The 12,327-nt window shown below is 43.9% G+C and overlaps 1 protein-coding gene across 2 annotated transcripts in view; it reads right to left on the reverse strand.

Moving 5' to 3' along the window:
* The window catches only part of si:dkey-22o22.2 (neural-cadherin), a 295,092-nt gene that overhangs the window by 90,409 nt on the left and 192,356 nt on the right, over positions 1–12,327 (reverse strand). For both annotated transcript variants that reach the window (XM_068031572.1, XM_068031571.1), the window contains exons 13-14: positions 1,118–1,367; positions 571–698 (exon numbers count right to left, since the gene is read on the reverse strand). In XM_068031572.1, coding sequence (XP_067887673.1) covers positions 571–698; positions 1,118–1,367 — 378 coding nt within the window. The remainder of the gene's footprint in view (positions 1–570; positions 699–1,117; positions 1,368–12,327) is intronic.

A 12,327-nucleotide genomic window follows, 5' to 3' on the forward strand; every position in this document is an offset into this window, starting at 1 on the left:
CTATGCCCATCAAGCAATTAACTGGCTGGCGTAGGGACTCCTGTCCCTCTAAGGGTGGAGATCCCTCCTCCATGTGCTACCAGTCAATCAGAGATTGGATAGAACAGGCTACAGAACCCAGATAAGTGGGGTTGGGCTTGCTGGGCCTAGTCAGGCAGGTCCCGGCGGTAGTAGTGGGGAGGTGTCTTTGGTAAGTGCAGTGGGGGGTGGTGGTTCAGTGGAGGCGGCCCTTTCTGCCAGGGGGGACCCTCTGTGGGCCACACGGTGCCTGATCGGGGGCGCCCCAACCCCAAGCCCGCAGAGAGGCCGCCAGCTTTTACGGGTACAATATCAGCAGCAGCAGGAAGAGGCCCTTAAGCAGCCCTTATTTGGCCACTTAAGGGCCTCAATTGGCCTTGAGGCAGGAAGGCCTTCTTCGACCTTCCCCGTCCTTGAATGAATTGGACAGACGGTCACTCCACTCATCACAACCTCCCCCTGCCCCCCCTCCTTCCAATGCCTTCCCTTCTGATTCTATGGCACATTATTATTAATAATAATAACTACAGCATGCACAATGCAATTTCTGACCTTTCCATGGCGTCCTGAATCCAGATCAGTTGCCGATACCTGTACAACTGACATGCCAACTGCAGCACCTTCAGGGACCGTGGCCTCATAAGTGGATGAGGTAAAGAAAGGAACATTATCGTTCACATCTGAAAATTGAACAACCAAAGAGACCAAAGTGTACTTTATCTCGTAGCACAACAAAAGAAGGAACCTTGTGTAGTCATAGGGCCAACATTATTAACATTATTGCATTTTATTTAAGAAAACTGTTTTAAAAGAATCACCCAACACAGATCACACAATGAGCTGAGGAACATCATTGCAAAAGAAAGTGCACACTGAGGAAAGATCATTTTGCCAATCAAGTCTGCTTCTCCCATAGATCATGTACAATATATCATATCAATAGCCCACTTTCTTCCAATAATTTTCTTCCCTATTTTTCTGGAAACTGTAAAAATAATATTGAAAAAGCTCAGCAATAGAGGGGAACCTTCTAAGATGCCAAAGACATGAGCAGATAGACTGGGAAACAGCATTTAAATTTGGGATATTTCAAACATACCTGTCACGTTGACATAGATGGTGGTGAAGGAAGCTAATGGAACTGCAGCCACATTCTGAGCCCTGACTCTAAGTGTGAAAAACTTTGTTCCCTCAAAATCCAGTGGTTCTGCCACTAAAATTGAGGCAGATCCATCTGCACGATTTGGTTTGAGGTAGAATCGGACTGGCATGTTTGTTTCTGGAACCTGACCTTCTTCCAGGTTGTAGGTAACTCTTGGATCTCCAAGAGGAGATGTTGCCTTGATAGTCTAAAATAACAAAAGATAAAAATTTAACATTAAACACACGACAATCACTATTCAGAACAGTCTGAAAACAATTACATTCCTCACTCTGAATAAAGGAAAGTATGTGCAACAGCTACATTCCTACACCTATTATGCTTGGTTGGTGGGGGGGGGGGGTAGTGCGGGAAAGCTGGGGTTGTATGTTATTTATATTTTCTTGTCATCCTCCTTATAGGTTTCGGACAGCATGGACATGATGGGCCGAGGGCCTGTTTCTGTGCTGTATAACTGTGTGTCTCTAAGACTCTATGACTCTATGACAGGTAGCTTGCTCTTAGTCCTTTCAATGATACTCTGTAACCAACAGCTAGAAAATGCACAGGTACAGTGTGCAGCCACGCATCTTTTGATATCCCTTGTCTCTGGACAAGAACCTGGACTCAACTTGTAACTGACACATAGGCCAAAATTTTCCCAGCCAGGTGGAGGTGGGTTCCAGTTTGTGGAGTGGGAAAATTCCACAAAGTGGCATCGGATTGGGAATCTGTCATTCTGCCTTTTTCTGCTTTCCCCGGGCTGAGTTCCGTCCAGCTGGGAAACCCCATGGGTCTGGTGAGAAAGTGATTGAGGTGATTAAATAGGCAATTAAGAGCCTTTTTAACCATCAATTCCTTCTTTCCCAATGCTGCACAGCTCCCACGCTGTGTCTGCAACTCGCCAAGGTCACCAAGGTGACTGTAGAGCAGGAGGAATATTTTTATTTGTTTATGGGTTGTGGGTATCACTGGCAAGGCCAGCATTTATTGCCTATCCCTAATTTCCTTGAGAAGGTGGTGGTCTTGAACCACTACATCCACAGTGTTGTTAGGGAGGGAGTTCCAGGATTTTGACCCAACGAAAGTGAAGGAATGGCGATATAGTTCCAAGTCAGGATGGTGTGTGACTTGGAGGGGAACGTACAAGTGGTGGTGTTCCCATGCATTTGCTGCCCTTGTTCTGCTAGGTGGTATTTGGAATTTGCTGACAAAGAAGGCTTGGGAGTTGCTGCAGTTCATCTTGTAGATGGTACACACTGCTGCCACTGTGCACCGGTGATGGAGGGAGTGAATATTTAAGGTGGTGGATCAGTGCACCTTCCCTCCATCATAAGGTCAGAGGTCGGGATGTTTGCTGATGATTGAACAGTATTCAGTACCATTTGTAACTCCACAGATACTGAAGCAGTTTGTGCCTGCATGCAGCAAGACCAGGACAACACATAGGCTTGGGCTGATGTGGCAAGTAACATTCATGTCACATAAGTAATGACCATCTCCGCTGATCAAGTGAGCTGCTTTGTCCAGGCTGGTGTCAAGCTTCTTGAGTGTTGTTGGAGCAGCACTCATCCAGGCAACTGGAGAGAATTCCATCACACTCTTGACTTGTGCCTTATTGTAGATGGTGGACAGACTTTGGGGAGACAGGAGGTGAGTTACTTGCTGCAAAATTCCCAGTCTCTGACCTGCTCTTCTAGCCACAGTATTTACATGGCTGGTCCAGTTAAGTTTCTGGTCAATGGTAAACTCCAGGATATTGATGGTGGGGATTCAGCGATGGTAATGCCATTGGACATTAAGGGGAGATGTTTAGATTCTTTCATGTTGGAGATGGTCATTACTTATGTGGCATGAATGTTACTTGCCACTTATCAGCCCAAGCCTGAATGTTGTCTTGCTGCATATGGGCACAAACCTCTTCAGTATCTGTGGAGTCACAAATGGTACTGAACACTCTGCAGACATCGGTAAACATCCTGACTTCTGACCTTATGATGGAGGGAAGCTCACTGATGAAGCAGCTGAAGATGGTTGGGCCTAGGACACTACCATGTGAAACTCCTGCAGCGATGTCCTGGGGCTGAGATTATTGGCCTCCAGCAACAACAATAATCTTCCTGCAATTTAGAAGTTCCATATTTTTTTGAAAATGAGGTTCACAGGCCTTTGATGACATCCATAGATTCCAGCTGCAACTGTTTTAATTATGTTCACAATGAAAAATTACAGTCATATTAACAACGAGATTCTAATTTTGTCTTGAGTTAATAAATCTCTCAAGCTGTTCATTGTTTCCTCACATTCCTCTTCACTTTTGGGAGTTTCATGCTGCACTCTGACCTTTACATATGCCATGAATGATTCATTTAAAATTCAGCCATGATACTGTCTAATTAGATTCATGAAGCACCCTAAGTACCTCATTAGTTTTAACAAGGAATATTTTAGATGTTTAGAAACTAATTTCTATGCAGATTGATGAGCCTGTGCTCCAATCACATAATTAGTCGATCATTAAGATAATACAGTAATTGTAATTTTAAAATGCAGCTCAACTCGCTACTTCGTAAGATACACTTCATACAGGTGAATCCTCCAGGGGTGTAATTATGAAAAGAAATAGCATCATACTTTCTGAATTCTTGTAATGTATTTCATAATCTGATTGCCTGTAAATAATGAGGAGGAAGAAGAGGAAGATTTTTCCACTACTCTATTTAAACATACAGATATTTTGTGCTTCAGTGTTCTGTGCCTCAGAGCAGAGGTATCTATATTCCCGCTAATTCCTCACAAAATTGGAAGTGAAAGATCAGAAGTTGTATCATCCCCAGGCAACTTAAAAGGCAATTAGAACCAAGTACCTGCTTACTTCACAGCCACAAAATAGTGTGTGGTCCATGAGGGGTAAGTGCAAAGATTTTTTTCTTTCACGGGATGTGGGCGTCACTGGCCAGGCCAGCATTTATTGCCCATACCTAATTGCACTTGAGAAGGTGATGCTGAGCTGCCTTCTTGAACCACTGCAGTACATGTGGCATAGGGACACCCATAGTGCTGCTAGGGAGGGAGTTCCAGGATTTTGACCCAGCGACAGTGAAGGAACGGCGATATAGTTCCAAGTGAGGATGGTGTGTGGCTTGGAGGGGAACTTACAGGTGGTGGTGTTCCCATGCATCTGCTGCTCTTGTCCTTCTAGGTGGTAAAGGTCGCGGGTTTGGAAGGTGCTGCCGAAGGAATCTTGGCCAGTTGCCGCAGTGAATCTTGTAGAGGTACACACTGCTGCCACTGTGCGTCGGTGGTGGAGGGAGTGAATGTTGAGGGGGGTGGATGGGGTGCCAATCAAGCGGGCTGCTTTATCCTGGATGGTGCACTCATCCAGGCAAGTGGAGAGTATTCCATCACATTCCTGACTTGTGGCTTGTAGATGGTGGACAGGCTTTGGGGAGTCAGGAGGTGAGTTACCGCAGAATTCCCAGCCTCTGATCTGCTCTTGTAGCCACGATATTTATATGGCTACTCCAGTTCAGTTTCTGGTCAATGGTAACCCTCAGGATATTGATGGTGTGGGACTCAGCAATGGTAATGCCATTGAATGTCAAGGGGAAATGGTTTGATTCTCTCTTGTTGAAGATGGTCATTGCCTGGCACTTGTGTAGCACTAATGTTACTTGCCACTCATCAGCCCAAGCCTGAATGTTATCCAGGTTATCTGCATATGGACACGGACTGCTTCAGTATCTGAGGAGTTGTGAATGGTGCTGAACATGGTGTAATCATCAGCAAACATCCCCACTTCTGACCTTATGAAGGAGGGAAGGTCATTTATGAAGCAGCTGAAGAAAGTTGGGCCCAGGACACTATCCTGAGGAACTCCTACAGTGATGTCCTGGGAATGAGATGATTGACCTCAAACAACCACAACCATCTTCCTTTGCGCTAGGTATGATTCTAGCCAATGGAGAGTTTTTCCCCTGATTCCCATTGACTCCAGTTTTGCTAGGGCTCCTTGATGCCAAACTCGGTCAAATGCTGCCTTGAGGTCATGCACAGTCACTCTCACTTCACCTCTTGATTTCAGCTCTTTTGTCCACATTTGGACCAAGGCTGTAATGAGGTCAACTGCTGAGTGGCCCTGGCGGAATCCAAACTGAGCGTCAGTGAGCAGGTTATTGCTGAGTAAGTGCTGCTTGCTAGCACTGTCGATGACCTCTTCCATCACTTTGCCGATGATCGAGAGTAGACTGACGGGCCGGTAATTACCTGGGTTGGATTTGTCCTGCTTTTTGTGGAAAGGACAGGGTTTTGCAACATAGGCCCTGCAGGCCTGGATCCAGCCCACCAAAGGTTTCCACCTGGCCTGCATATTTATTTCAGAGATGCAAAATTTTACAGTCTTCTTTTTTCAGACTGGCTTTTTAAAAAAATTTGCGCTGAGTTTAAGCTGACAGGTGCTGGGAGCGGGAACAGCAGTTTCTGAACTTCAGACCGATTCGGGGTTTTCAGGTGGGTTCCAACTGTTTTTTAAAAGCCTGCCGGAAAACCCCAAATTTGTCCCAAGTTCAGAAACCCTGTTCCTGATGTCACCACTTGTCAGCTGTGAAACTGACAGCGCAATATATAAAAAAACTGACCAATCACAAAGCTACTGTGTTGAATGTTCCCGCTCCATACAACTGTCAGAGACAGAGAGAGACTGAAGGCGAGTTAGAGGAACAGAGAGAGAGGAGGGGAGAGAGAGAGGGAGAGAGAGAGAGGGGGCAGAGAGAGAGATGGGGGAACAGAGAGAGGGGGGACAGACAGAGAGAGAGATGGGGCAGAGAGAGAGAGAAGCAGAGAGAGGGGGGGACAGAGAGAGAGAGAGAGATAGGGCAGAGAGAGAGGGGGGACAGAGAGAGAAAGGGCGGACAGAGATTGAGGGGGGACGCAGAGAGCGAGGATGACACAGAGAGGGGGGAACAACACAAAGGGTGAAACACAGGGAGATTGAGAGAGAGAGAGAAAGAGAAAGGGAGAGAAAGTGATCAAGGTCACTCCTGACAGATGGACATCTCTCTGGAATACTCCGCATCACTACAAGTGTGCAGGCAAACATTGACTACTTGTGCAAGCAAAGAAATGCCAGGTATCTCATTAAATCAGTGTCCAACATAGTGATGAGAAAGTAAGTCAATAAATTAATCTTCTCATTTAAAGATTCTTCATAAAAATGCACATTTGTTGTTTTGATCAATAGTAAGATAAATTTTTAATGCCTTGATCTTTCTGAAACTGTCTCACTAGCCCCCGACGTAAGACAAAAATTTTCATGTGTCCCCCCCTCACCTGAAAAGGTTGGACAACCCTGGTACAGGACATACCTGGGCAATTTTCCACATTATCAGGTAGATAATAGTGCTGTAGCTGTACTGGAACAGCTTGGCTAGGGGCACGGCCAGTTCTGGAGCACAAGTCTTCAGCACTATTGCTGGAATGTTGTCAGGGCCCATAGCTTTTGCAGTAGCCAGTGCCTCACGTGGAGTGAATCGGATTGGCTGAAGACGGGCATCTTTGATGCTGGGGACCTCAGAAGGAGGCTGAGATGGATCATCCACTCGGCACTTCTGACTGAAGATGGATGCAAATGCTTCAGCCTTGGGATACATGATAATATAATGTTCGGAATAAGTTTCAAATGTCAAAATATCAATGTTAACACCTTAATTAAAAAAGATGGTTATCCAAATATTTATATGATATTGCTCAAGATTTTGTGCTCAAAATAATGGTGACACTAACAGCGCTTACACTTATTAAGGGATAACTCGGACCTCAAATGCTCAATTAACTGTGGAAATCAAAAGATGCTGTCCAAGTTGCCCTGCCCCTCCAGACATTTTACTATATCAGCACCTCATCCAGAGACTTGCCGTTGAAACACATGGAACGTGTGAAGTTTCTGTACTTAACCAATAGATACGAACTAAACTTGCCAGAAAAGATTAAGGCTTGTCCATTCTAGTGTAAATAGATTTTTAACAGTGTGGTAAGTCTTAATTATTGCCCAACAACCCCTTTAGCATTGAAAATTAACTTTTACAACTGTGGATTTTTATTCCTTCAGATTTTAATTATTGCTGGTTAATAAAAGAAAAAACAAATAAAATTGAGAATTGCTGAAAATAGACATGTTGGCGAAGCTTTTCATCTTGGACTCATCAGGATAATATGCAAGAATAACCAATGTAAGGGAAAACAACAAATTAAAATGCATGAGAAGAGAGTGCTGATTGGTTGGCAAGTGAACTCTGATTGGTAGAGGTGTTGCCATGGAGAATGCACCAGTTTATGGTGACTGACAGTTAACTGCCAAGAAATAAAAACAAGAAATGCTGGAACCACTCAGCAGGTCTGGCACCATCTGTGGAAAGAGAAGCAGAGTTAACGTTTCAGGACCCGAAATGTTAACTCTGCTTCTCTTTCCACAGGTGCTGCCAGACCTGCTGAGTGGTTCCAGCATTTCTTGTTTTTATTTCAGATTTCCAGCATCTGCAGTATTTTGCTTTTAGTTAACTGCCAAGCTTTGTTTGAAATTTAAACCTCTGGTTTGACTCTGATTGGTCAAGGCATTGCCCTGAGGAATGAACCAGCGAATTTCTGTCACTTTTTTGTTCAGCTGAAACAGGCACAATGTGCGTATATGTCCTTTCTGTCTGCAAAGAACAGAGTCCTGTGTATTGATATATGTAGCTTCTAGTACGCGCAAATGCGCCACACTGCCAGCACGACTGACCATCATAAATTGGTTGTCAGCGTAATTCTTAGCACACTATGGAACAGTCTGGTCCTAATTTTTAGACGATGCTCCCTAGTTTTAGAATCTCCAACCAGTGGAAATAGTTTATCTTTATCCAACCTGTCTTTTCCTGTAAATATCTTGAAGACTTCGATCAGATCACCCCTTAATCTTCTAAATTCGAGTGAAAACAGGCCTAATTTGAGCAATCTCTCCTCGTAACTTAACCCCTGTAGTACAGGTTTCATTCTTGCAAACCTACATTGCACTCCCTCCAAGGCCAATATATCCTTCCTAAGGTGTGGTGCCCAGAACTGCCCACAGTACTCCAAGTGGGGTCTAACCAGGGTTTTGTACAGCTGCAGCATAACCTCTGTGTCTTAATACTCCAATCCTCGAGATATAAAGGCTAGCATTCCATTCGCCTTTTTGATTATTTTCTGCATTTGCTCATGGCATTTTAAAGTCTCTTTGGACATCCATTGTACTTAACCTCTTCCCATTTAGAAAGTATCCTGCTCTATCCGTTTTTGGTCCAAAATGGATAATCTCACACTTGCCCGCATTGAAATCCATCTGCCACAGTTTTGCCCACTCACCTAGTCTGTCAATATCTCTTTGCAATTTTATGCTATCATCTAGACTGTCGACAGTGCCGCCTAACTTTGTATCATCAGCAAATTTGGATATATGACTTACTATGCCATCATCCAAGTTGTTAATGAATAATGTGAATAATTGAGGCCCCAACACAGATCCCTGTGGGACACCACTAGTTACATCCTGCCAATCGGAGTACTTACCCATTATCCCCACTCTCTGTCGTCTACCACTCAACCAACTTCCTAACCATGTCAATAATTTGCCCTCAACCCCATGGGCTTCTACCTTAGTTAACAGTCTCTTATGTGGGACTTTATCAAATGCCTTCTGGAAGTCCAATAAATAACATCCATAGACATTCCCGTGTCCACTAACTTAGTCACCTCTTCAAAAAATTCAATGAGATTTGTCAGGCATGACCTTCCCGTCATGAATCCATGCTGGCTGTCCCTGATTAACTGAAATTTTTCGAGGTGTTCAGTCACCCTATCCTTGATTATAGACTTCAGCAACTTGCCCACCACAGATATCAGGCTAACTGGTCTGTAATTTCCTTGGTTCCCCCTTTCACACTTCTTAAAAAGTGGAGTGACATGTGCAACTTTCCAATCCAGAGGGACCACTCCTGAATCTAGGGAACTCTGAAAGACTATAGTTAGGGCATCTACAATGTGCTCCCCTACTTCCTTTAACACCCTCGGATGGAATCAGTCAGGTCCTGGGGATTTCATACTCTTTAGTTCCATTAGTTTCCTTGTTACTGATTTTTTTACTTACGTTAATTGTATTAAGTCCCTGTCCCCTATCGGCTATTAATTTTTTCGGGACTTGCGGCAAGTTATCCTCCTTTTCAGCTGTAAATACTGAGGCAAAGTAATTGTTCAACATGTCTGCCATTTCCCCATTATCAATGACAATATCTCCATTTTCAGCTTTTAGTGGGCCGACATTGCTCGTGACCACCCGCTTTCTCTTTATGTAACTATAAAATTTCTTCTTATTGATTTTGAAGTTCCTTGCAAGTTTCCTTTCATAATCTCTTTTAGTAGCTCTTATAAGCTGCTTTGTGACCCTTTGCTGGTCTTTGTATCGATCCCATTCGGCCGGATCTGTGCTGCATTTTGCATTTTTGTAAGCCCTTTCTTTTTGTTTTATGCTATCCCTAATCTCTTTAGTTGTCCAATGCTGTTTTTTCTGTGAAGTGGAGCTTTTTCCTCTCAGGGGTATATACTCGCTCTGTATTTCGTTAAATGTTTCTTTAAATATTCTCCACTGTTCTTCGGTCGTTTGACCCATTACAGATCGACCCAGTTTACCTTGGACAGTCTCTGTCTCATCCCGGTAAAGTCAGCCTTACCCAAGTCTAAAATTCTAGTAGCTAATTCGTGTTTTTCACTTTCAAATGCTACCTTGAATTCGATCATGTTGTGATCACTATTTGATAAATGTTCTCGCACATTTAGGCTACTAATTAAATTTGGCTTATTACTCATAACTAAATCTAATATTGCCTGTCCCCTTGTTACATCTAGGACATATTGCTGTAGGAAACTATCCCGGACACATTCCAGAAATTCACTACCTTTCTGATAGGTGCCAGTCTGCCTCTCCCAATCTATGTAGAAGTTAAAATCCCCCATTAATACTACTCTGCCTTTGTTACACATTTGCCTAATTTGTGCATTTATACAATCTAACACCTCAGAACTGCTACCAGGGTGTCTATACACAACACCTATTATAGTTTTAGATCCTTTCCTGTTCCTCAATTCCACCCATAAGGTGGATGCTTTCCCCTCATTATATCCTCCCTCACCAATGAGGTGATATTATTTCTAATCAATAAGGCTACTCCACCCCCTCTGCCATTTTCCCTGTCCCTCCTGTAAGAACAAAGAGAACAAAGAACAAAGAAAATTACAGCACAGGAACAGGCCCTTCGGCCCTCCAAGCCTGCGCCGATCCAGATCCCCTATCTAAACATGTCGCCTATTTTCTTAGGGTCTGTATCTCTTTGCTTCCTGCCCATTCATGTATCTGTCTAGATACATCTTAAAAGACGCTATCGTGTTCGCGTCTACCACCTCCGCTGGCAACGCGTTCCAGGCACCCACCACCCTCTGCGTAAAGAACTTTCCACGCATATCCCCCCTAAACTTTTCCCCTCTCACTTTGAACTCGTGACCCCTAGTAATTGAATCCCCCACTCTGGGAAAAAGCTTCTTGCTATCCACCCTGTCTATACCTCTCATGATTTTGTACACCTCAATCAGGTCCCCCCTCAACCTTCGTCTTTCTAATGAAAATAATCCTAATCTACTCAACCTCTCTTCATAGCTAGCGCCCTCCATACCAGGCAACATCCTGGTGAACCTCCTCTGCACCCTCTCCAAAGCATCTACATCCTTTTGGTAATGTGGCGACCAGAACTGCACGCAGTATTCCAAATGTGGCCGAACCAAAGTCTTATACAACTGTAACATGACCTGCCAACCCTTGTACTCCAATGAAGGAAAGCATGCTGTATGCCTTCTTGACCACTCTATTGACCTGCGTTGCCACCTTCAGGGAACGATGGACCTGAACACCCAAATCTCTCTGTACATCAATTTGCCCCAGGACTTTTCCATTTACAGTATAATTCACTCTTGAATTGGATCTTCCAAAATGCATCACCTCGCATTTGCCCTGATTGAACTCCATCTGCCATTTCTCTGCCCAACTCTCCAATCTATTTAAATTCTGCTGTATTCTCTGACAGTCCCCTTCACTATCTGCTACTCCACCAATCTTAGTGTCGTCTGCAAACTTGCTAATCAGACCACCTATACTTTCCTCCAAATCATTTATGTATATCACAAACAACAGTGGTCCCAGCACGGATCCCTGTGGAACACCACTGGTCACACGTCTCCATTTTGAGAAACTCCCTTCCACTGCTACTCTCTGTCTCCTGTTGCCCAGCCAGTTCTTTATCCATCTAGCTAGTACACCCTGGACCCCATGCGACTTCACTTTCTCCATCAGCCTACCATGGGGAACCTTATCAAACGCCTTACTGAAGTCCATATATGACATCTACAGCCCTTCTCTCATCAATCAACTTTGTCGCTTCCTCAAAGAATTCTATTAAGTTGGTAAGACATGACCTTCCCTGCACAAAACCATGTTGCCTATCACTGGTAAGCCCATTTTCTTCCAAATGGGAATAGATCCTATCCCTCAGTATCTTCTCCAGCAGCTTCCCTACCACTGACGTCAGGCTCACCGGTCTATAATTACCTGGATTTTCCCTGCTACCCTTCTTAAACAAGGGGACAACATTAGCAATTCTCCAGTCCTCCGGGACCTCACCCGTGTTTAAGGATGCTGCAAAGATATCTGTTAAGGCCCCAGCTATTTCCTCTCTCGCTTCCCTCAGTAACCTGGGATAGATCCCATCCGGACCTGGGGACTTGTCCACCTTAATGCCTTTTAGAATACCCAACACTTCCTCCCTCCTTATGCCGACTTGACCCTCTGATGTATGAAACAGATGTATGAATTGAATATTAGCAGTATAGTTATCCAATGCAGTTTCTAAACTGCCAAACTACAATACCTGTGTATTGTATGTTAAAAAATAAAAAAAAATCTAAAATGTACCTGTGTACATAACTTTGTAAAGACACTGAGAAATTATACTAACTTATTTATGTTAAGAATTGATGTTTTTGGAATCTAGAAGATAATTTTCCGTTAAGCCAAAGTGGCGTTTTTCATGTGCATTTGTAAATGCTTTATTGTA

Source organism: Heterodontus francisci, chromosome 5 (assembly GCF_036365525.1).
Source record: "Heterodontus francisci isolate sHetFra1 chromosome 5, sHetFra1.hap1, whole genome shotgun sequence".
Taxonomy (NCBI): domain Eukaryota; kingdom Metazoa; phylum Chordata; class Chondrichthyes; order Heterodontiformes; family Heterodontidae; genus Heterodontus; species Heterodontus francisci.